A 25895-nucleotide genomic window follows, 5' to 3' on the forward strand; every position below is an offset into this window, starting at 1 on the left:
AGCGGAATGACAGTTGTGGCAGGCAGGTAGGCATGTTAGAATTGAGCGACAGGTTTTTGCTGGAGTATCAGCGTCAAGTAACAGACTTCCACGTGTGGTTCATGAAGTATATCCTCCAAGAGGTAGCTATGCCGATACTGTCTGAAGTAGTTCCTCACTTTCGTCGCCAGCGACTTGAATGGTACCCATCACTCCATTGCCATCCTCAAAACACTGCTAAAGCCACTGCCACTGCCACTCGTTATAGGGATGCCAATCAGCTCTTTCCCTCTATTCTTCCATTTATCCATATATATCAATTAGCATGGCATACCACAAAAGAGCCCCCGAAAACACAAGTCCATCTAGCAGAATCCCTTCGATGTTGAAGCCAATTACATGGCTGAGGGACAGGAAAAGACATATTGACGCCGCTGTCCAACGAGGGAAACATGTGCCTATGATGGTGAGGATGATGAAGACCCAAAGAGACATTTTTTCAAATGGCAACTGAACTAGGTATGCAATAGGTCGTATGTTTCCTGACGTGAGGAGTGGAGGATCCGGGTGAGTGTCGGTGTATGTTTGGAATGTATACTGTGTTGCTTGGTGTGAGCTGGCCTAAGGCCGAAGAGTGGCCTAGCTTCGCGCTGTGCTTCGGTATGAACAGATTGCTGTCCGTCTTGTTTAGGGGCAAGTGAGGATTCAGTTGCGTTTGAGCTGAAAGGTTGACTGTTTTGTATAAAGTGATGATGCTACTGGTTGCGAGATGGATGTAAGAGGGACGATTCACCTTGCGTATATACGCTTGCTTTCCATGATATAACTGGTCTGCTTACCCATTATCGTACCTTGTCGCAGGGTCTCAGTGCCGCCTACGCAAGAGTGGCTGTCGTCAATAGGACATACAATGAATCTGGATCAAGTTTCGGGGCCATGCAAGACATGAAGGGACATGCCGAGCCTGGATGTCCTGATGTTTCTTTGTCGTACACTCTGAAGAACGACTCTGCGCCAACTTGGCCTGGCGATGGAACAGGTCATTGTCCAGGCTCAAACACGAAAGACTGATTCTCGTCCCCGAAACAGATCTGTTCTTGGGGCGTATGTGGCGGCACAATAAGGCGCGTATATCTCTTGCGCTCTCAAGCTTCATGCGAACTGCCCGGCCAGGACTATACAACACAGCTTTGATGACGAGATACCCGAACATTGAATACCACTTTTCACCAAGCAAGAAAGCTCCATCATGCCGTAATACGAGCAACATGCACGACTTCGATTCACGCGATACCGTCAACAACCGCGGCCAATCCAGCAGGACGGCTACCTCAAGCGGAATCCTTTCTGCCACTATCGATAGCGCCTCTCGTACCAGGTGTGTGAACACATGTAGCACCACCAATATCAGCACTCCAACAGAATCTCATGAGGGCGAAGACAGATCTTCCACGATGCACTCGAATACCTATCTCTGCCATTGGAAGTCGTAACCTAGTGTGGTGAACCTCAAGACCCGTGTGACAATAGCAACATCTCTGTGGAAATCATATTCCTCAACATGGCTCTTTACAACCAAGGTAAGGAGATCGTGGCTTTCCGCGAAGAGCTAGCAGATGTGCTGCACCAACGCGCCGAAGCTCATGCGGAATTCAGTAGGCTGGAGAACGTGTTGTTCGAGGTTCTAGAGAAGTGTGGTATCGATGACTGTAGGGAGTGTATTGTGGCCGCAGGAGGTAGGGACAACGATGATGCGATGTTGCTCGGGAGGACCCCGTTTGTGGTCACAGCTGTTGGACTTGTTGATAGGCACTGGACTAATCATCATATATCTTCCCTACAGTGTCAGTGTCTGTCAAGAGTCTCAATCTGTAATGCTTCACATGCCTGGTCAGTCAGACGGTGGACCGTTAGCTCCGCAGACGCGACGATCTGATGTTCCCAGCTCTTTTCGTCAACTCTCTCGTCGATCCTTCATCATATTCCGTCTGAAATAGGCCGGTTAGTCGGACACAACCCAGTATGCCGTACCGCGGTGTCTGGAATGCTGTAAGAGGTATGGTCCTGGCAAGGTTGGCGCGGTAGTCATTCGATGCAGGTGGCTCAATTCATATATTGGCACGTATCAGCTGCGAGTCGTGACTGCCACAACAGCAACAATGGCAGCTCCTGGTCCTGCTGCTGCATTCCAAGCAAACACGAAAGCTTGCTTCTTATTTCCTGAGGATAGTTGGCAGCTTACAGCATTGTGCTAATATACTTGTGCTTGACCTGGGCGTTAGTATGGACATTGCAATCAGCTTTCACCCGCAACCATCGTCCACATTGGAGAAGGTCATAGCATCGCATTGACTATACCCGTTGGCGATGTAAGAGCAAGACTGGTTCTACAGCCTTCGCGTCAACGGTCTCAGGCTTTCATTGGGTCTCAGTCAGTAACACTCGGTGCTGCCGGAAAGCCCAAGCATTGATCTTGCGTAGCTTCGCAAAACTGAAGGCTCGGGCCATCAACACTTTCCCAACCATGAGCATCTGAGACGTGCAAACCTGCGATGTTTGTCATTCAACGGCCCGAACTGTCTCAGCCATGAGTTAAGCTCTCTCAACAAGCATCAAAACAAGCTTTGCTAAGCTCGGAGTAGGGCACTCCTCCACTACAGGGCCTACGTAATCGTTCTCCAAGCTCGTGTCTCGATAGGGCACCGTCCAATGCTACACACCACATGACAACTATGCTGTGGTTTAAACCGAGGTGCTGGCCACTGTACGCCAGCCTAGTCAAGATGGGGGCACCTGATAGTGGCGCGAGCGTCGCAGTTCCGATGCTGCTCTCTGTCGCATCACTTTCATACAGCGACAGAGATGGACAAGAACACGAAAGCTGATGCACATGCAGTAGACATTGACTCCAAACACGATGACGGCCGGTACACTTGCGCGAGATGTTCCGAGTCCATCAGCTGGAATGAGAAGGAGACGCACGATGACTGGCATCTAGCACAAGATGTACAAGCAGGGGAAGATGGTGCACGCCCGAGTGGTGGAATATCTCCACACAAAAGTGATACGAAAGGACGGCCGCCACCCTATGCAGCCTCTTCCGGGATGCCGTCGACGACTGGTCAAGCAAGAGCACGTCCTCACGCCAATCAAGTAACCAAAGCTGCTGAGATTCGCGCCAGGGATGAACAGCGAATGCAGAATATGCTCCAGACAGTACAATTCCAGTACCGCATATACAATAGCGAAATCGAGCCAGAGCACGAGACGGACTACCCATGTGCTTGTGCGATCCATCAGTACAAGCGAATGAAATGGAATCGCTATTCCGTGCAAAACATGTGGTCGAATGCAGTCATGTATCCTGGTATGCGCGTGTTGCATATCTGATTCGCCGGGACTGACACTACATAGGAGAGAAATCATATACCGACAACTACATGAACAGTCCCCTCTTCAGCAGTAATCCATATCGATGGGTCATTTCGCCCTATGGTCGCTTCCAGAACCAATGGGGACCGCAGACACCACAGCCAGGTTTCCACGCTCAGTCGATACACGACACTATTGCATTGAACAATAAATTGAATAGGGAGGCGCAATCCATAATCGACCAGAAAGAGCCTAAGATCAGCATATGGCACGACGATCCTCTGGAGGCTATATCTCGACTCAGCATATCTGACGACAAGCGGAAGAGCCTCACGACGACTAACGGTGAGAAACCAAGCAAGTTCTCCAGCTTCAGAAAGTCCATTGGCATCAAGTCTCGGGAAGAAAAAGCAGTCGCGAAAGTGCACAAATCGGTAGCAAGGATTCACGAGCTGCGAGATGCGATACTGGCCGAAGAATCCGGCAGGTGGCCAGACGAGCATTGGCGAACTATTGTCGCGACATATCAAGAGAAGGTCGGCATGACTGGAAAGATTGCGCATCTGCGAGAGACACAGCCCATACAGTACTTGCACCTTCTCCGTGCTGGCTATTTCGAGCCTCTACCGGTGGCGTGGGCTACGCAGCTGTCAAATCCGCTGAAGTTCAGCATCGAATCGTCAGCTGGTTGGAGAGGGCTGACGCCCGCCTGGCGAGGCTACGAAGATACTGCAGAGGAACGTCTGTACTGGGTACTCAACCACCGAGCTGGAACGACCGGCACGAGAATGAAACCCGATTTCATCTCAGCAATGGACATGGCAAGGGCAAGAATGGCCACAGCAGTAGAGCCACCTCCCGAGTATTACTCAGCCAACGATACATGTCACACACAGCACAAGACCGACGGATACTCAAAGCAGGTCATGCCTCCACCATTCATCGCCGTCGATGGACCCGAGCAACCCACAGACGACACGATGATCCTGCTCGATGTCTCTGATTCCATGAATTTCGACCCAGTACGACCTGTCTATCAGCAATACCTCATCACGCGCTACACAGCCTCGACTCAACCGAAGAACAAGGACGTCGCGAAAGCCATAATACGTCGCTTTACAGACGCCATGGCAAACCACGATCACCAATTCAAAGGCTACGACCTGACCACATTCTCTGACAAGGCTACATATATCGGTACAGTCAACCACCAGAATCTCGAAAGCATGTGGCGGAAGGTCCAGCTCGGAGGCGGCACGAGAGTCATGACCGGCTGGCAGAAAGTCAAAGAGCTGCATTTCCAGAAACACTCTGAGTCGGCGACGTATCACCCCATATGGGGATGGCAAGCAGGCCCGGACACACCAATGCTGAGATTGCTTCTACTGCTTGATGGGGAAGCGACAGACATGGATGAGTTCGAGCTCGATCTGTTGGGATTGTCGTGGGCGCAGGTTACGATCTTCCTGATTGGAGTAGATGAGTGTCCGCATCACCATCGACATGCGAATGAGCTGCAGAAAATTAGTGATGTTAATCACCATGTGAGTTTTGTGGATGCGCAGGGCAATACGCCGGAGAGATTCGTGACGCATGAGTTGTTGAAGAGGCATTTGGGGTATGAGATGAGTTTGAGGGAGTTTCAGCAGATTGAAGAGCTGCCGTCTTATTCGGAGACTTGAGGCACCAGATACGTTTGCATCGTCTAGACTGTCTAGCACCAAGACGACGTTGTAAACCTTGCATTGGGCGAGTATGTCGAAGCTTCAAGAGAATCGCGTGCGAAAGAGTGAAATGGCAGTGACAGGAGTCCAGAGTGCAGGTATCGTTTCACTTACGCACCGATGTTAACCTTCCGCATCAATTCCACCCGTCGGCTTTCCTCACTACACACTTATCCGCAGCAAACATCCTTGGTTCGTCCCGTCTAGCCATTGTATCTTGACCACGTGAATCAACCAACCACAAAAGCATATGCACGGATTCCACGTCGCAGGCAACACCTGACTGACTAACAGCAGCAAAGAGAGCATCTTCCTGCCACCATGGCATCGATCAACGACCTCCCCACCGAGATCCTCCGAATGATCTTCCAACACCTCCAAGTCATCCAGCCAGCCGTGATAGACAGGTATCAAGTCGTCTATACCGAGGGATGGGTTCGAACCAAGAATTCGCTGGTCATAGATCGAGCGATCCTCGTTAAACCAGCCAAAACAGTCCGAGACTTCCTCGACGAAAACCACAGTGAGCACTATCTCCGATCCATCAACCGGGCCGAGGACGATATCACGATATTTGAATGTATGAGGGTGTGTACGATCTGGCGGACGATTCTGTGGGATATGGTTGTGTTGGAGGATGAGCGAGCGAAGAAGCTAGGGTGGCGGTGGAAGAGGGATGCGGATTTGAAGAGGTGTTTGCGGTGGCTGGGGAGGCCGAAGAGGCAGAGTGAGGGACCGATCGTGGGACCTTTTAGTCGGTTTGTTGTGGTTGATGAGGATTCTGATGAGGAGTTGTGAGAAGTCGGAGATGGATGAGGTGCAGATGGTTACAGGGCTGGGGCGATGGCTAGCGCTGGGTAGAGTGCTCGGTGAGGTCGATGAGGAGGACATGGAGAGATTGAAGCCATTGCTTGCATTGGATGCATCTGGAGACATGTATTTGAATGTAATGTGAGAATAGTTGGGTACTCGAACGACAATCATGCGTCGCTTGTGACTGGAGCACCCCTCGACCGAGCCGCCCTTCTGCTACTGAATTCTTGCTTGCTGTCTCGCACAACGCAATCATTCGTGCTCGCGTTGTCTGCCTGAATTCTATGCGCATTCTCACTGTTCGCACTTGTCCCTGATGTTGTTTGACGACCTCAGGCTGGGGAGCACTTCCGCCAGCTCCAGGTATTGCTTTCTGATTTCAGCTCTTCTGGTGTTCTCCGGGGATGCACCTAGAGAAGGTGGCCTCATACACCATGCTTCTCGAACCAGGATCTGACTAACGCAGAGTCTTCGCTGGAGCCGTAACACATTTTCACCCTCTGCATGTAAAATACCCTCTCTTCGGTGTTCCAGCTTGAAGTGTCTTCGCCGCACACCACGTCTACCATGACCTTCCGCCATGTCGTGCACACCTTCATGGCGTTGAAGAGAGTGGGTTCGGGTAAGCCATGCTGGTACTCACTGTAGGTCCAAGGTAGATAGAAGTCTGAAACCTTGATGAGTTTCCCGAGGGTGGATGTGACTCCATAGTACCTGTAGTGGTCCGTCGCAGGCTTGTCGAGATGTTTGAAGATGATGCGCAAAACTTCAAGGGGAAGGTCGTGGACTGTAGCCATGATAGGTAGTGAGTGCTCTGCTGTATGCTATTGTCAGTGGGGTGTGCTAGCAGAACAGGATGGATGTACGGTACCTTTGATGATGGCTGAGCAGATGAAATGGACACAATTGCTTGGAGACTGCAATCAAAGAAATTCTGAGTTGCAGTTGCTTCACAGCAGTATGTAAAAGAAGAGATGCGAGGTTCAGGTGCAGGAAGAAGATTATTGATTACTGTGAACTGTTACCTGCTCTCTGAGTCTTGGTGTCACTTTTTCTTCACTCTCCGGTCATCATATCTCTAAGAAGTTCGGGACCCTCGGTGACCACATTCTCTGCAAAGCTGTCCGAGTACTTTTGAATCTGATACTCCTGGTGGTTGCTGGCTGTTTCCCTCCGACTGTCATCCTTGCTGCGTTATCTGCGTGTCTCTCATAAGTATTATGCTACTCTCGCCATCCTCAGTCTCATTGCTTATGTGTCAGTAACAGAGCGAGACTCCACTGGCCAGCCGCTGGAAGTTCTTTCTGATCTCAGCCCTCCTTGCTTCTTCTTTCCCTTGTGCTGGTGGTTTGACAGGTCCTCCCTTCGGGATAGGTCTATAACCGGCTCTGTTCACTACTCCATAAAGATCGTGGGCATGGTCTCGAGAAGTCGGTCGCTGGATGGCCGTAATGTCAGTTCGTTGTTCTTGTGATTGCGGTGCAGCAGAATGTAGTCAGACTCACGAGCGTGCGTTGATGGCCTCAAGGGAACGAACATTCGATGAATCACATTTGGTTTATCGAAAAGGTCGAAGATATGATAGAAGATAACAATCAGCAGGAGATCACTGGTAGCGAAGACAAATAGTAGCGGTCGTAATGATCGAAAAGACTTCACATGTGAACAAGTGACAGACATGTGATCTGAATCGCCACCATTGCTCTTGCCCGTCACTCAACGGATACGCTTCGCTCTTGCCGCTCGTGCGTCAGCCGCCATAACTTCCGCCTTGGCTCCTCCTACTTCGTGCTCGTCGCCGACTCATCTCCACCAGTCCCAGAGCACTCAACAAAACCGTGATCTCCCATTGATCGCCCCAGCCTCTTTCACGACCATCGACCTTCATGCTGAACTTCCCTAATTTGTTCCAGCTCTTGTATCGATTGCTTGCAAAGACTGCCAGCGTCGCCCTGCCGGGGTCCTCGTAGTCAATCAGCTTGAAGTTCTTGTTACTTGCGCTGTTCGCCGACTTGTCTTCAGCCTTGACATCGGAGCCGTGGATGCGCAGCCAGGCGAAGCTATGACGTGCACCAGAGGGAAGAGTGAGCGACCACTTGTACTCAGGGTGAATCATCGATTCCGTCCTGACTTCCTCCCAGATTGTGCCCTTTTCGTTAGTCGAAGGATCGCCAATGCCGACATTGAAGTGCTTGCTGTACATATTGGACCAGCGGCAGACGCCCAGAACCTGCCCGTTCTTCTCACTTCCAGCGAGGAGCGTCACGTCAGGTTTGCCGATGCTGAAGGTGGAATTGTCGACGTAGTAGATGCAGTTTCCAGCCTGATCGTGAATACGCATATTGGTGTGGGACTTTGTGTGGTAGACATCGAGCGCTTTGGCTTGACTGGATGAGGTTGTCAACATGCCTTTGAGTTCGGCATCGTAGTCGGACCCAGCTGCGGAGGATTCGTTGGAACGACGGCGAGGCGTTGCTGGTGGAAGTGGTGATGTCCAGCCATCGACGTAGTTGCCAGCTGCAAGATACTCTTGCTTCTCAGGATAAGTTGCTTGTGCTTGCCAGCTCATGTTTGCTGCGTTCTAGATGTCTGGGAATGTGAGAAGTTCTAGAGGCTTTGAAGGAAAGTCATGATGCTTTTGTAGCCTTTGAAGCTTGGAGGTCCTGGATCAACGATCAAAGCTGAACCGCGTTGCCATGGCGTCTTCAGCCAGTCAAAGGTCGAAGCTGAATTCAGAATGTGCACTGCCATGCTGTCATGGCGACTCGTATTTACATGATAGGAATACGAGAACCGGTGGAAAGGTTGTTTGAAAGTTGTGGCTTGAGGAGAAATGGGATCAAAGAACATCCTGCCAATCAGAAGTGGTCGATAGCTGGTGGAAGCATGGTTTGATAGGTGCCAAGAACGAAGCTGCACTTGCTTGCTGTGTCTGCCAAGGTTGAAGAGAAGCTCGAACATCATGATTGCAAGGCCGATGAAGAGGGCCGCAGGAAGTGTGTCAAGCTAGTATCCGAGATAAGATGCAGAGCCGCAGATGCTATGGTAGTCGTCAGTCGTCAAACATCAAACCACACGAGCAATCACTATCCTTCACACCGGAATCACAACATCGAAGCTCCCTGTTCCAACCAAACTCCTCCTTCCAGCTACTATTCTTGCACTTGGCCCCAGCAGATCATCACCCTCACCAAACATAACAGCCTCCTTCAGAAAGCCCATGACCGTCTCGAAGGACATCTTTGACAACACACTGCCACTCTCCTTGACCAAGCCGTGTCTGCTGAATGCCTTGTAGGACCCAGATTGTGTCATCGCATCTGCAATGAGGTTGATGTGTCGGTTGTCAACGCTGATGCCATGGCCCTTGAAAACACCGTCAATCTCCTTGATGATTGTCATTCGTGCTGCTTCAACACCATAAAGGTTGAGCATGTCGTGGACAGAGTTCGTGTAGATGGTGTGCGGATTGATCACATCCTGGTACTCGCGCATGGCTAGGAGGTTGACACCTTGAGTCGTGATCACTGCTTCCTTCTCTTGTGTACCTGGCTTTTCTTCCATGTACAGCGTGCAAATGTCAAGACCAGGGATGGATTGGACGACCGCTGTGTGTGCCGCTTTCTCAAGGATTGGCAACAGGAGTAGCTTGGGGTCCGAAACACTGTATGTGAGCACAATCTTGCATTTTCGTCCTTTGCGCCTCGAGAAATCGTAACGCTTGAGGTTCTTGACCATCCCTCGAACAAGCTCTTGACGAGTGCGCCGTGACATCTCTTCCTCTGTATCTTCGTCTTCGGTGTCCATTTCCGAGTTTTCATCCTCTGGATTCTGTTCACGGAGTGTCTGTGGAATGTTCTTGCGCTTCTTTGCCTTCTGAGCATCGGTCAGTCCTTCGTCGTCTTCTTCGTCAGAGGATTGCTCAAGTCGTGCCTCGTCATCGTCCGGTGCGTCGTGGTCGTCTTCGCGTCTGGCTCGCGCAGCCATGTCCTTCGCATCATCTTCGTCGGCATCTGAGTCAATGTCTTCCTCGCCTCCTTCACGTTCTCTTGTCCGTTGTCCATGAGGTCGTTCTTGCTCAACGACACCAACAGAGGCCCCAATCTCGGGTACGGCCGCTGTGGTTGTGGCACCAGATGCCTCTTTCTCTTTCTTCTTCAGCTCATCTTTGATCTTCTTGTTGAGAAGTGGCAAGAACCTCGTTTCGATAGCCAAAGACACATCTTCAATCTTGATAGCGTATTCTTCCGTGTACTCTTTCGGGTCGTATAGCTCAATCCTGATCTCGTATTCACGGTCCTTCGCTGTCGAATGTTCCGTGACAGACATTTTGTTGATGACATGAGCTAGCGGCAGTTTGCTGATAGACTTCGCAAACTTTCTGCCATCTTCTTCTGACAGTTCCGCAATCGGCTTGATGGACATGGTCGGGGTCATTAGCTTTGGCGAGGCCGTCATGATGATTTCTCGCAGACGGGGAATGCCAAGGGTGACGTTCTTTGCCGAATGGCCAGCCAGATGGAAAGTGTTGAGTGTCATCTGTGTTGAGGGTTCTCCGACAGATTGAGCTGCCACAACTCCGATAGCTTCGCCTGCGTCGATGACCGACCGCATATACTTGAGGTCCATGATAGATCTGAATGATTTAGTGCCCATAACACTAGTATTTGCACCCTTTTCTTTCTTTTCCCTCAGTAATTTGTCTGGATTGTCCTTTGCGTACTTGTTGACAGCGTTGGCGAACTTCTCAGAAGTACTGCCGAAGTAGTTTGCAGGAGAACACAACGCCGTAATGGGATCCAGGTTCGTGTCCTTCTTTGCCTGTTTCAGAGTAGACTTCTGCACATCTTGCACGTCTCTATCACCTGCAAAACGGTTGATGGTGTCTACGGCATCGTTCGCTGCCATCAGCGTCTTGTGGTTCTCGACCAAGAATGTGAACTCCTTGAGATGTCTTTGCTTGGTAACTTCCAGCCCGTCCTCACCGTACAGGAATTGCACGACTGAACCGTTCGAAGATTCTCGTACGGAAGTGTCATATTCTGTTCGCAAGCCCTCCAAGCCCTTAATGATACAACGCTGCAAGTAACCTGATTTGGCGGTCTTGACAGCTGTATCAATCAGACCTTCTCGGCCAGACATGGCGTGGAAGAAGTACTCTGCAGGCTTGATACCAGTCAAGAACCGACCAGTGACATATCCACCAGCAGTAGGATGAGTCTCAAATGCTCGATACAATGGCAAACTCTTGCCACTGACCATGATAGGCACACGTCGACCTTCAAGAACTTGCTGTCCCAAGTTACATGAGATCAGATTAGCATTGACGCCAGAACCTTTTGCACCAGATGTTGTCATGGCTTGCATCTGGTTGCGTGGGAAAGGTTTTCTCAGACCATTCGGTAAGACCTTGGCTACACCATCTGTGATGATTTTGGTACTGGCATTGTAAAGTTGGTCGAGGGTGTTAAGTTGATCATCGTTTCGAAGGACATCCTCAAGTCGATTGACAAGCTCCTTGCTGCCTTGTTGGGTTTTCTCCTTGTTCAGCTGTACATATCCTACAGATACTTCATGACCAACTCGAGGTGCCGCACTCAGCTCCTGCCTTCTCTTGTTGTCGCCTTCAGGTGTCAGGTAAAGATCGTCCATGCCGCAACTCCAGGCTCTTTCGTTCAGATACCGTGTCAAAAGGCGGCCGATGATGCTGAGAAGCTTACCAGCCATGGTCGGACCGTATAACTCGTAGCATGAGTGAACCAGACCGCCTGCAGCAGGACCTAGTTGACCTTTATCGAGAATACCGCACATGTGCTCGCCATCCTTGAAGATGACTACCTGTTCTGTGTCGCGATGAGCAACCATGTCTGGTGTGACTTTCCAGTTCTTCTGATCGGCTGGCTGTAGCGTCTTCTCTCCCCATCTGCTGTCAGCGGTCTGGGATTTGCCAGTCAGGTTGATGCCTTCGAGATCCTTGGGCGTGGTGTTCTTGAGGACGGTTGAGATAACTTGTTTGCCCGTCCAGAGTGGTTTCGGCTTGAGTATGGCAGGTGGCAACATCTGTATTCTGTCAAATTCGATGTGACCTTGCTCCGGGCGGATACAATTGTACAGCAACTCCTGGTATTGCTCACGGTCGAAGAAGACATCTCTGCTTGTAAATTGCACGCCCATTGAGATGTGATCCTGGATGAGACCTCGTAACGGCTTGCCAGCAGTTGCGGAGAGATACTGATTATCAGTATTGGCGATGTTGAAAGCTTCGGCTCTTGCTAATTCGTTCTGAGGAAAGTGCATATTCATTTCGTCACCATCGAAGTCGGCGTTGTATGTGTTGCAGTTGGCGTAATGCATGCGGAGTGTCTTCTCATTTTGCAAGACTCGTGCTTTGTGGGCCATCATTGAAGGTTTGTGTAAGGTAGGCTGCCGGTTCATGATTACTATGTCGCCCGAGACCAGATTGCGGTAGACCTTCTTGCTGGACTCTCCTTTAGCACCATTGCTTGGTGTCATGAGTTGCTTTGCTAGTGCTTGCCGCTGCTCTTTGGTCTTGCGCTTCAGACTCATGACTTGCCCATTCTCATTCTCGATCGCAGTCGCGCCGGGGTATTTCTCCATACCATTGATGACCATTCTGCTCAGGTACTCGAAATTGGTGTTGTTGACAGGCTCAGAATATGTAAGTTTCCTTGCGAAAACCAGTGGCACACCGATCTCACTTGTCTCAATATTTGGATCAGGCGAAATGACAGACCTCGCAGCAAAGTTGACACGCTTGCCCATCATGTTCATTCGGAAAAGACCTTCCTTTTTCTCCAACACCTGTTTGATACCTTGATCTCGTTGAGGACCAGACGCAGCTGGCGGGTTGTCTATCAGCTCGTTCACTGTTTCTTGCAAAGCGATACCCGACTGCATCAGTTGAGCATGTGTAGGCTTCTTCGCATCTGTGTCATCTTTCCTCGAGGCTCTCATCATACTTTTCAGTGTATTGGCAGCGTTGACAACACGGTTCAGTGGACCGTTCATTTGAGCTTCCATGATTTGGTTGGCGCCTTGTCTTGCGAGGGGCCTAAATTTGTTGGGTGTGACAAGCACGTTGGTCATGAAGAACATGTCTGCCGAAACAGCCACATGCTTTCGACCAGGTGACGGCGCAAATAGCAGGCTCACAACCTTCTGTTCACGTTCGACGAGCAAAGTCAAGGCAGCATGGACCTCGGCGGGAGTCATGTAGGCTTGCGTGTCGAACCCACCTTCCATTTCGATCTCTTTCGCCGAAGCAGCTGTATCAAGGGCATTTCGCAGAGCAATCTCTTCTTCGGCACCATGTGTTGCATCCGTCATTTCAACATCCTTGTCTCCGTTGACTGTTGGCTTCTGGGCCAGCTCTTTCTGTTTTCTCGTATTCATGAGGAAGATCAAAGGATTTGGGGCTTTACGGTCAAGGACTCGCATTTCTTCTCTCGCGCGCTGTGGCAGAGGCAGTCGAAAGATTTTAGTGGCTCGATCCTTGCGGTATGATGGAGAGATACCTCCGCAGTTCGAGCATTTCTTTACCAGTGCGACTTCCTGCAAGAAGGCTAGAATGACGTTCTTTCTTTCCTGAAGGGCGATCGGGTTTCGTGCGAGAGGAGTAAAGCTGCCAGGGTCCTTTCGAGCATTCTTGATGCTCTTCCTCACAAACCGTTCTCTTCTGTCCATGAGGTCTTCAACATCCTCCTCGGACTCTCCCGCTTCTTCGTCGTCCTTCGACCTCTTTCGTTTCGAGCCCAGCTTGTACCTTTGGAGATCTGTATACTGGTCCACCAGACCGTGTTGCAGCAGACGTAGCTGACATATGACCATGTTAATCTTGTTCTCGGGGATTCGGAAGCGGTGGCAGTAAACACATTTTGATCGTAGCAGTCGTAATGTCGTGTCGATGTATTGTGGGTGGTAACATTGGGTCGGTAATTCGATGTGGCCGCAATGCCCTGGGCAATGAGCAGCATTCATCCGGCATGTCGTACAGCTGGCATCGAGTACGTTGATAGCACCCAGAGCCAGATCGTGAACTCCTCCAGGCATAGGCCCGAACATAGAGTCGAGTGTAGGCGTGACATGAATGCGCTTGACACTCAATTTCTTGATGTCTTCGCTGGTGAGACGGCCGAACTCGATACCGCTCGTCGCGGACGATATGGGCGCTGGGAATGCCATTGCAAAGCGAGGTTCGTGCTACAGCCACCTCGTAGCGCTTGTCGGAAAAGTCGCAGCTTCTGCAAGAGCTTGATCTCTCAATCGCAACTTCCTCTACTTCAAGAAAAAAGTTTGGAAAGAGCGGGCTAACTTCGGCATAGACAGATTAGCCGCGGTCAGGTGTGTTCTGCGTTCTAGGAGTTGATGATAGACCGTACCGATTCCTGCCTCTTCTGCCTTTTCTTTATTAGCGCGGCCGGTTAGTGCCAATTTTTGACAATGACCGTGACCGTCACCCGCGCCTTTGGCCCTCATACTGACAACGCAGTCAACTCATTAATATTGATTACTCTTCAAATTAGACCTCGCCATCGTGTTCGCCGTGCTCTAAATACCTATTCCCCCATCCTGATCGCTTGTTATCATCAAAACTTGAGGATAGCAGCATACAGAACCAATTCAGCTAAAGGGTCGAGGAGCGCATCGGGATTTTCGAAGCGCTAGACCTACGAGTAACATCGATCTTTAGCTGGTACTTTTTATAACCCACAACACTAACATTAATTTTTATCCGTTCGCGACGGCGATTCGTACGTTAGAACGAGCGCGTCGAGTTACGTATATGCATGCACGCGCAGTAAGATCACGTTGTGGTCGCTGTGGACAAGGGGTTGCAGTTTACAGTGCTAAAAGGTTGGTGTCGGTCACGGTCATTGTCAAAAGTTGGCATTAACCGGCTGCCGTACTTTATCCTCCATTCGAGTTATCTCACCAGGTGACGAAAATATTGACGAGTCACTAAGCACGAATTAGGAAAGGCGGCTAGATGCCCGACGAGCAAGCCTGAGCTCCATAGACTTAGGCGGTCCGGGCGCCCATCTTACCCTAAGATGCATACTCAGCTGTGCTTCTACCCCCTAAGTTCCAGGCGGTTTCTCAGGTCGACCTAAGCCCGATTAGTGCTTAGTGACTCGTCAATATTTTCACCACCTGGTGATCTAGCATGCAGATCTCTACTCGTTGATGAACATCGCCTCATCGAGCTACCCCAATCCGGCTTCGCATCAGCTCTGAAATCGAGCATTTGATGAGGTCCTGGTGTAGCCCTCCCGCTGCTACTGTTGAAGTATACTTTGCAAAACTGCCTGTGCGCCAAAACATGCCGAAAGAGCCAAGTGCGTATGCACCTTGTTGCTTCTGCTGCTGTGCAATAGGCCTGTCGCCGCGCCCAGTACCGTGGCGTCCTCAGCCTCTTGAAGGCTAATATGGATAATGCTCTTGCTGTTCCTTCCATCAATTCATTGTCTTGTATGCTCTTCATCCCACGTTTCGCCATGGATCCTGTCGGCGTGGTAGCTTCGATCGCTTCGCTAGTCGTGAGCTCGACAAGACTGATTCAGCTCGCTAACGATATGACACAAAAGCACAAAGGTGCTCCGCTGATCATGAGCAGTATTGCGACCGAATGGAATAATCTCAACAATTCACTGGTTCAAGTGCAAGGCATGCTGCTCAACAACAGCCTGCCCTCCTTTACCGATGCCGGTCAAGCCGAGAATGTACGCCGTGACATTGACGATATCACCATGAGCTGTGCCAGGATCGTGTCGAAGCTCGAAGTACATGTCATTCAGGCCATGAAACAGAATGGCATCAGCCCGCTTGAGGCTACCGACTCTGTGAACTTCTCTGCTAAAACGAAGTTTGTCTGGAACGAAACCGAGGTGAATCAGCTGATGGAAGCGCTCCGGGGTCAGAAATCCAGCCTCACGCTACTTTTTCAGACCTTGGCTTGGTACGTACGCGTTTGATGCTTGACATGCGGAAGCTCATTGAGTTTTGCAGGCAGGCGAGGGAAGAAGACGCCAGAGTGTTGCGGGAACAGAACACATTCATCATCAATGCATTCAACAGGTTCGGAAGAAGGCGTTGGTCGGCCCTGAGCGGCTCGACAGCTCGCAGCAGTATTTCCGACCCGCCAAAGCAAATGAAACTCAAATACTATGGTGACCTGAAAGACGATATCGATCCATCTCGATACCAGCCGTTGTCGTCCACCAGTATTCCGACCGAAGCCCTCCATGTGCCAGATGACAGAGTCGAGGCCGAAAACTTTCCGCATCAGCCGCCAGACGTCGTTCCAGATCAGGTCGTCCGCCAAACGGAAGAGTCGAGCTCGACTCAAACTATGAGCAACCCTGCAGAATCTACACCTACCTCCTTAGGACGTCCTACAGACCAGCCCAGACATGTACTACCTACCGAAAGCGGGAAGCTCGAAGGAACAACCACAAAAGCGGCCTTGAATACGGTTGGAGCGCGTCTGAAGTAAGTATACCCCCTTGACTTCGCTTGCGTTACTAAGACGCGTAGATGTGTTATTGTAGGCGACCGCGAGTGTGGAAAGACGGAGACCCTCATAACAATCGCCACAGGAGCGCTACCAACTGAATACATTCCTACAGTGTTTGACAACTATAGTGCAGAGTTCCAGTAAGTTACTCTTGGTTGGCGCCCACTTGCGCATTCTCTAACATCCGCTAACCAAGCTCAGGATCGATGGGAAAGAGTACAACCTTGGACTACATGACACCAGTTGCCAAGAAGATTATGACAGATTGCGTCCTCTCTCTTACCCGCAAACCGACGTCTTCATCCTCATTTTCTCAGTTATCTCACCACCCTCGTTCGAAAACGTCAGGTCTAAATGGTATCCCGAGATTCAGTATCACACTCCAGGCGTGCCATTTATTTTGGTCGGCAACTTCAAGAATAAGCGTGATGATGCTGAGATTGCGCGGTTACTTGCCGACAAGGATATGGCACCAGTTGAAGCACATGAGGGACTGCAGCTGGCGATAGATATCCGAGCGGACCAATACCTGGAATGTGATTCCGAAGTAGGGCCCATCGAAAACTTCTCAACTATAGCAAAGGCAGCGATTGGTGCAGCACTAAATTCTGCTCCCAATTCGAAGAACGTCAAGAATAAGAAGAAGAGGAGCAGGCGTTTTGGGATGCCTTTGAGATGATAAGAAACAAGTTGCACGAACAAAACCACGTCGTCCCATCACCGTCTCAAGCATCTGCCAGCATGCATCGCATACCGATCCTATGCCACTTCTTTCTCGACTTTGATCATAGGAGGCCACAAGGGGCATAACCAGCCAGATGTTCGGTCTCCATTCCACAACTGGCATTCTAGCGATAAACTGAGCGACCAGCACGAAAGAGCTGAGGATGATCAGTGGTTCGACAGCTGCGCCCGTCTTCTGCGCCTCACCGCGGACGAGCACATGGCGACGGGAAACTATCGATGAGTGGATGAGGTGATGCTCTACGGTACTTGCTATGGTGGACGCCCTGTCTGGTGGCCTGATTTGGAGGAAGACGCAAAAAGCTCCCAGCAAAAGCTTCAGGTGGAAGCAGACAATTCGTACTGTCCCATTTCGACACGCGTATTCCTGATTCTGGAGCTGCACTGGAAGTGCTGTTACCATCTCGCCTACCACAATGACGACAAGAAGCGAGCAGTCCATGCATGGCCTTTCATTTTACGGGAGCTGCCTGCCTGCTTCGACCATGAAACCTTCACAAAGCAAAAAAGTTAGCCATAAGTCTTGCGATACTAGATGCTCCCTCTCTACATCATCGACGTCTCCCGCTCAAGATCGACTGCCACCAGTACTACAAGTGCCTGAGCCCAAGGACGATATGCTGAAGCAGTAGAAGAGACCTTGATTCTCCTTGACGAATATCACTCTACAACCACTGAAGCTGATAGCTGGCGAATCTCCACCAGTTCCAGATACCGAAATGTGGATTGTGCTGATGATGGTTAAGGTGCTCTCGATCTGGTCATGTCTTTCACTACCATGCTCCTCGACACCATTCACCTGGCTGTCTCGGAAGACCCGACTCGGCTTGTATTACTTACTCTTCTGGCATCCACCGCCAGAAATATATGACTGCTGGGCCGTTACCGAAGAGGCTGCAGAATGCTCAGTGCTCCTCGAGAACGTCGCTTGGAACCGGCTGCCATTCTCTCCAGAGCATGAGCCATAAGGAGGCTAAGTGCGGGATCAGGTCGATGCCGAGACGAGTCACAAGGTGGACTGAGGAACACGGCCTACGCATGACAATAAAGCTCGGTCGTAAACCAAGCACCATGCGAGTACGGGACAGCCTCGCAAGACAGAGATGAACAGTTTAAACCACGGCCGAAGATGGGCGGCCAAAGGGAAACAACCAATTTATTGTCACAAGAAGAGAAGTGTAACGACACACCAGCCACATCAACCATCATGCCCGTCCACTTAACTATACCAGAAGTTCGGTGCCCACTTGAAATGCTTCATACTCACATCATGGATATCCTGCAACCCCAAATGCGCCGCATCATTCATAACCTCGAACTTCAACCTCTCAATTGCATGTCTCACACCCTCAGTCCCATAGATGTTCGCATACATGAAAGGCCGACCTAATCCAACGGCCTTTACGCCCAACGCCATCAACTTGAGGACATCGGAGCCATATCGCACGCCTCCGTCTGCGAGGACCTCGGTCTGGTTGAAGACTTGTGGGGCTTGCTCGTGGATCTCGTATGCGATCTCAAGAGATGAAGGGCTGGTATCGAGGTTTCGGCCGCCGTGGTTCGAAAGTACGATGGCCGGTGCACCGTGCTCAACTGCTAGTAGGGCGTCCTCCACGGTCTGGATACCCTTCAGCACGATTGGCAATTTTGTCATCGTCTTCAGCTTCTCGTAGTACTCCCATGTGAAGCCGTCAAATGCAGTGTTCACGCTCCCAGCCCCAAACCGATCGGCGCGATGGCGGACACCAGCTGCGGCAGAGTCGATGGTGAAGACAATAGCGCTGAAACCACCGGCTGCAATCTCGTCGAAATATATCTGGGTCTCTGTGTCGTTGCTGGTGAGGTACGTCTGCGGCCACATGGTCTGCTCGTAGCTCCCGTTCGCAACCCTGGCGGCCGCCAGCTCGCCAAGTGGTGTAGAGCTGTATCCAGAGGGAATGTACAGGATATCACCGTCGGCGGCCCCCTGGACGAGTCCCAGTTCACCATTCACATTTCCGACCTCGCCTCGCGCACAAGGACAGATGAAGAATGGAGCGCTGAAGTTCTGGCCTAAGATCGTGGTACCGAGGGTGGTTGAGACCTGAGAGACATTGACGAGAACTCGTGGCCTGGATGTCACCCGTTGGAAAACTTCGAGGTTGTTTCGGTAGGACCATTCGCCTGCTGCGCCGTTGCGGTAGTAGGTGTAGTTTTCGGGCGCGAGGTGTTGGCGGGCGATGAAGTCGAAGTCGGGGAGGCCGACGACGTTGGAGAGAGGTGGGAGAGTGGTGAGGTTGTCGGTGCCGAGGATGAGTTCGATGCTGGGGTGAGTTAGTATGTCATGTTCTGCGTTTCGGAGAGACAACTGACCCTGTGTCCGGCTCATTGAGGAATGGCCGAGCAGCAAGAGCCACGCTGCAAAGGGCTGTTAGTGTGGTGAATTTGTACATGGTCACGAGGAGATTCAAAGGAACGTGGGCACTCGACCAGCGATAGCAATGTGTTGCAGCAAGAAGGGAATCAGCGACTCGAGAGCATGAAGTCGGGCAGTTGTATCATTTCAAAATTGGATCTGAGGCAGGAGCGATGTTAGCTCGTCCGTCATTTGCATGTCAAATCTGAAGCAATTGGCACCGCCCGCCAATGTTACTCGCCGATGCCGGTGCTCTGGACAGGCACAGGAGGATTCGAGACTTGGCAGGCGGGTCCGCCATGCAGCTGCAAACAGATGGAGGTCGAATGTGATGGCGGACACGTTGAGTGTCCACAAACGCGGAACGTGGTTTGTGAGATTGACACAGCAACGATAGTGAAGCTGGGCAGAGCTTTCAACGCAAGCGTGAATTTGAGAGAAGGAGGGAAGGCAATCATTTGCGCGACTTGATTCTTGGCAGGTACCTGCCGAGACTGGATGCAATTTCCGAGACAGCCCGAATCCCGGCACATCTAGCACGTGCACGTTAGCGGCACGGATCGGTTGCCACCAGGAGCCACCCACGTACTATCCTGCAATGTCCTACCATTTTCGGAAGTATCGCGCTCATCGGTCCCTTCATGAAGCGCCGTGAAGGCGTGCTCGCTATCGGTGTTTCTTGGATTGCTTTCCGATATTTAGACGTTGAAGCTCAATCAGCTCACGACAGTCAACACATTCTTCGGGACTTGTGCACCTCCAGTATGGGGCTTCGCTTGTCATTTCTTCGGCATTAGCAGCTATGACTTGGCGACAATGAGCTGTCGCCATCTGTATGTTGGAAGCACCATGGTCTGATTTTGCTCTCGTAGGCTGCCACGAACGAGCGACTTCCTATCCTCATGCTCTTGGCGAACCCATTTCCTTTCCGCAAATGAACTCATCAGCATAATTCCGATACCTTGCCAGCAGATCAGTTGTCTTCAAATCGCCGATATGGATTGAGAAGCTGAAATGAACCGCCATCCCACTCCCATCCAGCACAGCAGGCCGACTGATGTTCTTGGGCATCACTTTGGTCAGGTAGATCTCATCATCAGCGCCCTCCGGAACTGGATTATCGAGCAAGGTGGAACCGTCGAAAGCGATGAAGTTGATGGACAACCGATCGAAGTGGTAGTACCACAAGTCGAATTTGTAGCGCCAGAGTTGTTTTCGTTCGACATTCTCGAGGAAAGAGTAGTGTTGCTGCGCTGCTATTGCCCACGAGCTCCAGCCTATGCTGGCTTCATTGTATTCTCTGCCATCACCTCCCATAGCGCCGGCGGGTGTCTCTTCGACCAGATGGGTGTCAGGCAGGCGTAGCCATCGATGGCCTTCAAAGGGAGGGCCAGCGGTTCGATTGAAGGTGTAGTTTTCCGGTCCATGCCATGCTGGTGTGGACGACAATCGCCAGTCATGCTCCTCCGCCCTATTTTCGACGAAGTCGTCTGGCTTTTCGAGTTCGGGTAGGTAGGGATGGATCGCACCGAGGTGATAGTGCACCCAGGAGAGGGCTGGTTGATTCATAACGTTTGCGCTGACAATAGAATATTGCGGGTTGTCGTCAAGTCGTTTTACAATGGCTGGAATTGTATGGTCCTCCATGAACACGACATCATCGTCGATCTTGACGTAGATAGTGTCTCTCTCAAGAATGCTGTATGCGTCGTGGTAGGATCTTGCGATATGCTGGGTGTACTCCGGCACTTCATTTATGATCTCTTCGAGGAAGTTGATGTCGGTCTGATCTTGGGTATGGATGATCCACACAACCTCGTCAAGCCAGCCGCCGTTTCGAACGAGGTTGCGACGGATATAGCATTCGAGGATTGAGACATACTGCTTTCGACCAGCGAAGAGCAGCGCCACGACTTTCTTTTCCGGCTTCTCCCTCAGCGGATACCTGGTCTTGAAGTTGTAGATGTCATCCTGCTCCGAATGACAGATCTTGTCGACAGTGACTCCGATTGCTGCATTTTTGATCGTGGCTATGTGCTTCTTGGGCTGTCCGAAGGTTAGGTAGGATATGAGGATGATTGAGAGAGTGATGCCAATGGCGAGATAGAGACGATTGAGCGGGTTCCTACTTCCTGCTACGACCATGATGGGATTTGGCAAGCACGATGATGAAAAGAGGAACAACGACGGAGGGGTACCTTGGATGAGTATGCTACCATGGGAGGATATCGCTCACCGAAGCAAGGGATGAGAAATGTGAACGCCCCTGAACTGATTGGCGTTCTAGATCGGGTCGTGGCTGACTTAGACAGAGCCACAGCTCAACAGGAATACGAATCTCAACACAGCGAACTCAGCAAGTCTCGTGTCCAGATATTCGACCTAGGCGCCCTCCTATGGTTGAATTAGGATTGCTGCTGCACCGTGAGCAACAGGGTGGTCGGCCCGTCTCCATGGACGAAGGCAGGATCTGGCATATCTGCACCGTGTATCGAAGGGTGCATTCCCATCAGGAACGCAGTTTCAATGGCTCCCAAAGCAGAGGAAATACAGAGTCGTAGTTTTGGCAGTTCAGAAGGAGATTCGGGTCTTCAAGTCAATAATATGAAACCTGTGAGCTGATGGTGGAAATGAAGGAATAAATTTGGCGAAACTTGGACACGACCGTGCCTGCCAAGCAAACGCCTCGGCGGCATGTTGACAGTTTTGGGGTTCACATGCCCCGCAGGCAGCGTCATTTCAGGTGCAACTGACCTGCAGCATCGCTTACTGAGCGCTTCACCATGTTAGAAATCGACATTCAACTGCCAGAACTGTTCGAACAGATCCTCGACGAACATTACTACGAGGTCGTCGCTTCGCTAATCCTGTTCCTCACCATCGTCGTTCTCCGTCTGTTCTCCAACTCACTGCCGATCCGAAAGACAGTCAAAATGCCAGCCGCATCTCCCGCAACAGTACGTCCACCTTCGAAAACCACACACTACTTGCTAATTCATGGTCCCAGGTGAAACTTAAATCGACACTGCGGCTCCTGATCCCACGTCTACGAAATGCCCAGACCAAAGATACGGCACTTTCGATGTCATCCCGCAGAGAAATGGCCGACTTGCTGCGTCAAAACAGGGAAGCATCAGCTCGGATAAGGACAGAGAACATCATAGCCACGGACGTGACGGTGGAATTACTCGAGCTGCTTGAGCTCTATGCCGAACTCCTGCTGGCTCGTGCGGGACTGCTCGATATTCGCGACAAGAACATCAAGGAGGGCATGACCGATGCTGAGGGCACGGGACTGGAAGAAGCGGCAGCCTCAATTATCTATGCTGCTCCCAGAATACCCAGAGATGTCAGAGAGTTAGGCCTGGTGAGGTCGCTGTTGATCGACAGATTTGGCAAAGAATTCGCCCAGGATGCGCAGGACAACAAAAGTGGTCTTGTACCGAAGCGAATAACAGATAAACTATCCGTGGAACCACCCAAGCCTGAATTGGTGCAGGCATATCTAGAAGAAATCGCCAAAACATACGCCGTCGACTGGCCACCTCACCGAGAGGAACTTCAGCAAGCACAAAACGAGGTTGACGACGAAGACATGGATGACGATGATGAAGGTGGAGCCAAGGAACAGCCGATACCAGCGAACGGAGCTGCGCCATCCACACCGAGAGCGAACGCCAGAGACCTGAACCTCGGACCTCTACCGCCCGCGAAACAGCCGAATGTGGAAGGAAGCAAAAGTCCGGTGTCTGTTGCGCCTCCGAAAGGAACGAGTGAGAATCCAAGTCCACGAGTGAGGTTACCAGGAGGAGGACAGGTGAAGCCGCAAGAAGCAAAGAAGAAAGAGGGTGCTGGGGGTCTGGGTGCGCCGCCGACGGTGGATGATTTGGCCAAGCGGTTTTCGGCGTTGAAGAGATGATCAACTTATTGTCTAGTATAACACTTCTCTAACCCACACCTATCTGGCCACCTTAGCTCCCTGCCACACTCTCGATCCATCAAGCATCCTCACAGCAGCGCCAGATTCATTGCCAAATTATCCTCTATTCGCATGGATCACGATACTCCGAATAGTTTGATGTCCTCGAACATGCGGCTTGTGTCAACCATTTAGCTCAGATAACAGCAGTCGTTGGCATTCATGTCGGATCACGTCGAAGGTCGAAGGACCATATTGGGAGTCCCGGGCTGAAGTCCGTAGGCGTGCCATAATATATCGAACAGATGCTCGAAATGTTTTCAGCAACGGCCGCAGAAGGGATAGCCGATCGAAGCATCCCTGCTCCGGAAAAATCGTATGGCGTTGCACGTACGACATCCACTGAGACGAGGGTCAAGATCAGGCTGTGTGACGAGATGGTAACGCTCCTTGTCATGGAACCACGGATTGCAGGAAGCAATGAACAAGCCAGCAACTGGCGGCACCGGGAGTGCTCTCATTGCTTTTACAGTCGACGTGTACAGTGTGTCCAATCACTGTTTACAGTCACGTCCAGGTGCCTACGTGGTACACTAAAGGCAACAACAGGCGTCCTCCCCAGATGACAGGACACTCACACGATTAGAAACCTGCTGGGACCAGGAAGCTGCAATGATCCTCACACTAGACCAGCCGCAGGCTTTCCTGTACTCGGCAGGTCGTCACCCATCGCTGTTACCTCAGCAGCCCCTGAGAAACGCAGTGAACAGCTTGACTCTTCCACATGAATTCTCAAAGGACGAAAACCGCCTTGTTGGCCCTCACTTACCTGGCGCCGCCCACGAGATTCTTTGTCCGAGACCATCAAGCAAGGTCCAGGCATGCAGCTGCTGCCCTTCTGGTAAGTCTACCTCAAGGCCCTCTACAGCAGGTTGATGCTCCCAGAGCTGGCTTGAAGTGGCGACCAGATTGCATTTGGTTCTGATGGTACACGACGTAACCTACGCAGCTTTCTTACTTCATGCAAGCCTGTTCAGGCTGCCTCTGAAAGGCAGCTAATACACATTCCCGGTTCGGACTATCACTGGTCCTTCTCCGCCTCTTGAATGATTTCCTTCATACTACTGGCGCTTCCTTCCAGATTCTTTCTCTCCTCGTCATTCAACTTCATCGGAATCGTCCTCACAATACCTTCCCGTCCAATCACAGCCGGCATACTCAAGCAGACCCCAAGATCCTCCTGCCAGTGACTCACCGGCCTGATGTTCCTCTGATCAAACAGGATACTCTTGCAAAGACTAGCAGCAACACCACCAATCCCATACGCCGTGGCACCCTTCGCTTGCGAAATAGCGGCTGCCTTCTTCTTCGTCTCCTCCGCAATACCATTCTTGTCAATCTGTTCACCACTAACAACCTGATCAATCGGCACTCCACCAATACTAGCATGTGACCACGCCACAAGCTGGCTATCACCATGCTCACCCAGCACATACGCATCAATACTGCTAGCCGCAACACCACTTCTCTCCGCTAGAATCCCTCTCAATCTCGCCGAGTCAAGGAACGTCCCACTCCCAAATACCTGCGTCTTCGGCAACCCCGACATCTTCTGCGCAAAATACGTCAACGGATCCACCGGGTTCGCAACAAGCAGCAGGATCGCATCCTCCCGAAACGGCTTCATCGGCTCAATCGCACTGCTCAGGATCTTCAGATTCCGTCCGATCAAATCAGTCCGACTTTCACCCTCCTTCTGTGCCGCACCCGCCGTGATAACGATGATGTCGGCCTGACCTGCTTCCTTCGGCTCGGCGGTACGAACATGCGTCGATGTGTTACCGTGGTATGTTGCGTCGCTGAGATCCATGGCTTGTGCGTCGCGAACGTCGGTTTTGGGGTCCACGAGGAGGATGTCCCCGGCTACGGGGTTGAGGATTAGACTGTAGGCTATTGTTGAGCCGACTTCGCCGGTGCCGATGACGGCGATTTTGGAGGTTAGAGCTGCGTTGGATTGCATGGTTGATGAGGTTTGGAAGGAGCGTGTTGAGGCTGGGAATCTGAGTGGACTGAATTGTTTGTAGGTGCGGCTTGGTCGTTGTGAGTATGAGAATGAGCCTATTTGCGAGTTCCGTAGATGTTTCTGCGTAGAAGTTGCGTTGCTGGTGCTGCTGTGATATGATGCTGACTGACGAGTGCGCACGTCATCATGATGTAGTTTTGTAGGCGGAGTTGGAAGCTTGCAATAAGGTAATGGTAGGGACGTCTGGAGGGCAGGAACATTTTTGTAATGAGCTTGTCGCCAGCTGCCGGCTGCATAGCTCAGTGATGCTGCTTTGGTGTGCAGCTTCGAAGGAATGGTTCTGCCAAGAGACATGATTTAGTGTGGTACTGCCGGACGAGTTCAGCACCGGA

At 51.2% G+C, this 25895-nt stretch overlaps 9 protein-coding genes across 9 annotated transcripts; 4 read left to right on the plus strand and 5 right to left on the minus strand.

Moving 5' to 3' along the window:
- Positions 1 to 2841: 2841 nt before the first annotated feature.
- On the plus strand, positions 2842 to 5033 carry PMZ80_007800 (uncharacterized protein; the record flags this gene model as incomplete). Its single annotated transcript, XM_064876206.1, has 2 exons — positions 2842 to 3346; positions 3394 to 5033. The coding sequence occupies 2 exons, from the start codon at positions 2842 to 2844 to the stop codon at positions 5031 to 5033; spliced, it is 2145 nt and encodes a 714-aa protein (XP_064728470.1).
- Positions 5034 to 5396: 363 nt separating this feature from the next.
- PMZ80_007801 (uncharacterized protein) lies at positions 5397 to 5873 on the plus strand (the record flags this gene model as incomplete). Its single annotated transcript, XM_064876207.1, has 1 exon — positions 5397 to 5873. One exon carries the CDS (start codon positions 5397 to 5399, stop codon positions 5871 to 5873), a length of 477 nt encoding a protein of 158 aa, XP_064728471.1.
- A 1765-nt stretch (positions 5874 to 7638) lies between these two features.
- Positions 7639 to 8457, minus strand: PMZ80_007802 (uncharacterized protein; the record flags this gene model as incomplete). Its single annotated transcript, XM_064876208.1, has 1 exon — positions 7639 to 8457. The coding sequence occupies one exon, from the start codon at positions 8455 to 8457 to the stop codon at positions 7639 to 7641; it is 819 nt and encodes a 272-aa protein (XP_064728472.1).
- Positions 8458 to 8981: 524 nt separating this feature from the next.
- On the minus strand, positions 8982 to 14090 carry PMZ80_007803 (uncharacterized protein; the record flags this gene model as incomplete). Its single annotated transcript, XM_064876209.1, has 1 exon — positions 8982 to 14090. One exon carries the CDS (start codon positions 14088 to 14090, stop codon positions 8982 to 8984), a length of 5109 nt encoding a protein of 1702 aa, XP_064728473.1.
- Positions 14091 to 15403: 1313 nt separating this feature from the next.
- Positions 15404 to 17101, plus strand: PMZ80_007804 (uncharacterized protein; the record flags this gene model as incomplete). The annotated part of the gene is made up of 4 exons (XM_064876210.1): positions 15404 to 15864; positions 15915 to 16397; positions 16443 to 16562; positions 16624 to 17101. The coding sequence occupies 4 exons, from the start codon at positions 15404 to 15406 to the stop codon at positions 17099 to 17101; spliced, it is 1542 nt and encodes a 513-aa protein (XP_064728474.1).
- A 1284-nt stretch (positions 17102 to 18385) lies between these two features.
- PMZ80_007805 (uncharacterized protein) lies at positions 18386 to 19598 on the minus strand (the record flags this gene model as incomplete). The annotated part of the gene is made up of 2 exons (XM_064876211.1): positions 18386 to 19469; positions 19519 to 19598. The coding sequence occupies 2 exons, from the start codon at positions 19596 to 19598 to the stop codon at positions 18386 to 18388; spliced, it is 1164 nt and encodes a 387-aa protein (XP_064728475.1).
- An 863-nt stretch (positions 19599 to 20461) lies between these two features.
- On the minus strand, positions 20462 to 21706 carry PMZ80_007806 (uncharacterized protein; the record flags this gene model as incomplete). The annotated part of the gene is made up of 1 exon (XM_064876212.1): positions 20462 to 21706. One exon carries the CDS (start codon positions 21704 to 21706, stop codon positions 20462 to 20464), a length of 1245 nt encoding a protein of 414 aa, XP_064728476.1.
- A 638-nt stretch (positions 21707 to 22344) lies between these two features.
- IST1 (Vacuolar protein sorting-associated protein ist1) lies at positions 22345 to 23480 on the plus strand (the record flags this gene model as incomplete). Its single annotated transcript, XM_064876213.1, has 2 exons — positions 22345 to 22518; positions 22569 to 23480. 2 exons carry the CDS (start codon positions 22345 to 22347, stop codon positions 23478 to 23480), a joined length of 1086 nt encoding a protein of 361 aa, XP_064728477.1.
- A 1081-nt stretch (positions 23481 to 24561) lies between these two features.
- PMZ80_007808 (uncharacterized protein) lies at positions 24562 to 25500 on the minus strand (the record flags this gene model as incomplete). The annotated part of the gene is made up of 1 exon (XM_064876214.1): positions 24562 to 25500. One exon carries the CDS (start codon positions 25498 to 25500, stop codon positions 24562 to 24564), a length of 939 nt encoding a protein of 312 aa, XP_064728478.1.
- Between the last annotated feature and the right edge of the window lie 395 nt (positions 25501 to 25895).

The sequence above is a fragment of the Knufia obscura genome, assembly GCF_036327395.1.
Source record: "Knufia obscura strain CCFEE 5817 isolate CBS 148926 chromosome Unknown scaffold_9, whole genome shotgun sequence".
Taxonomy (NCBI): domain Eukaryota; kingdom Fungi; phylum Ascomycota; class Eurotiomycetes; order Chaetothyriales; family Trichomeriaceae; genus Knufia; species Knufia obscura.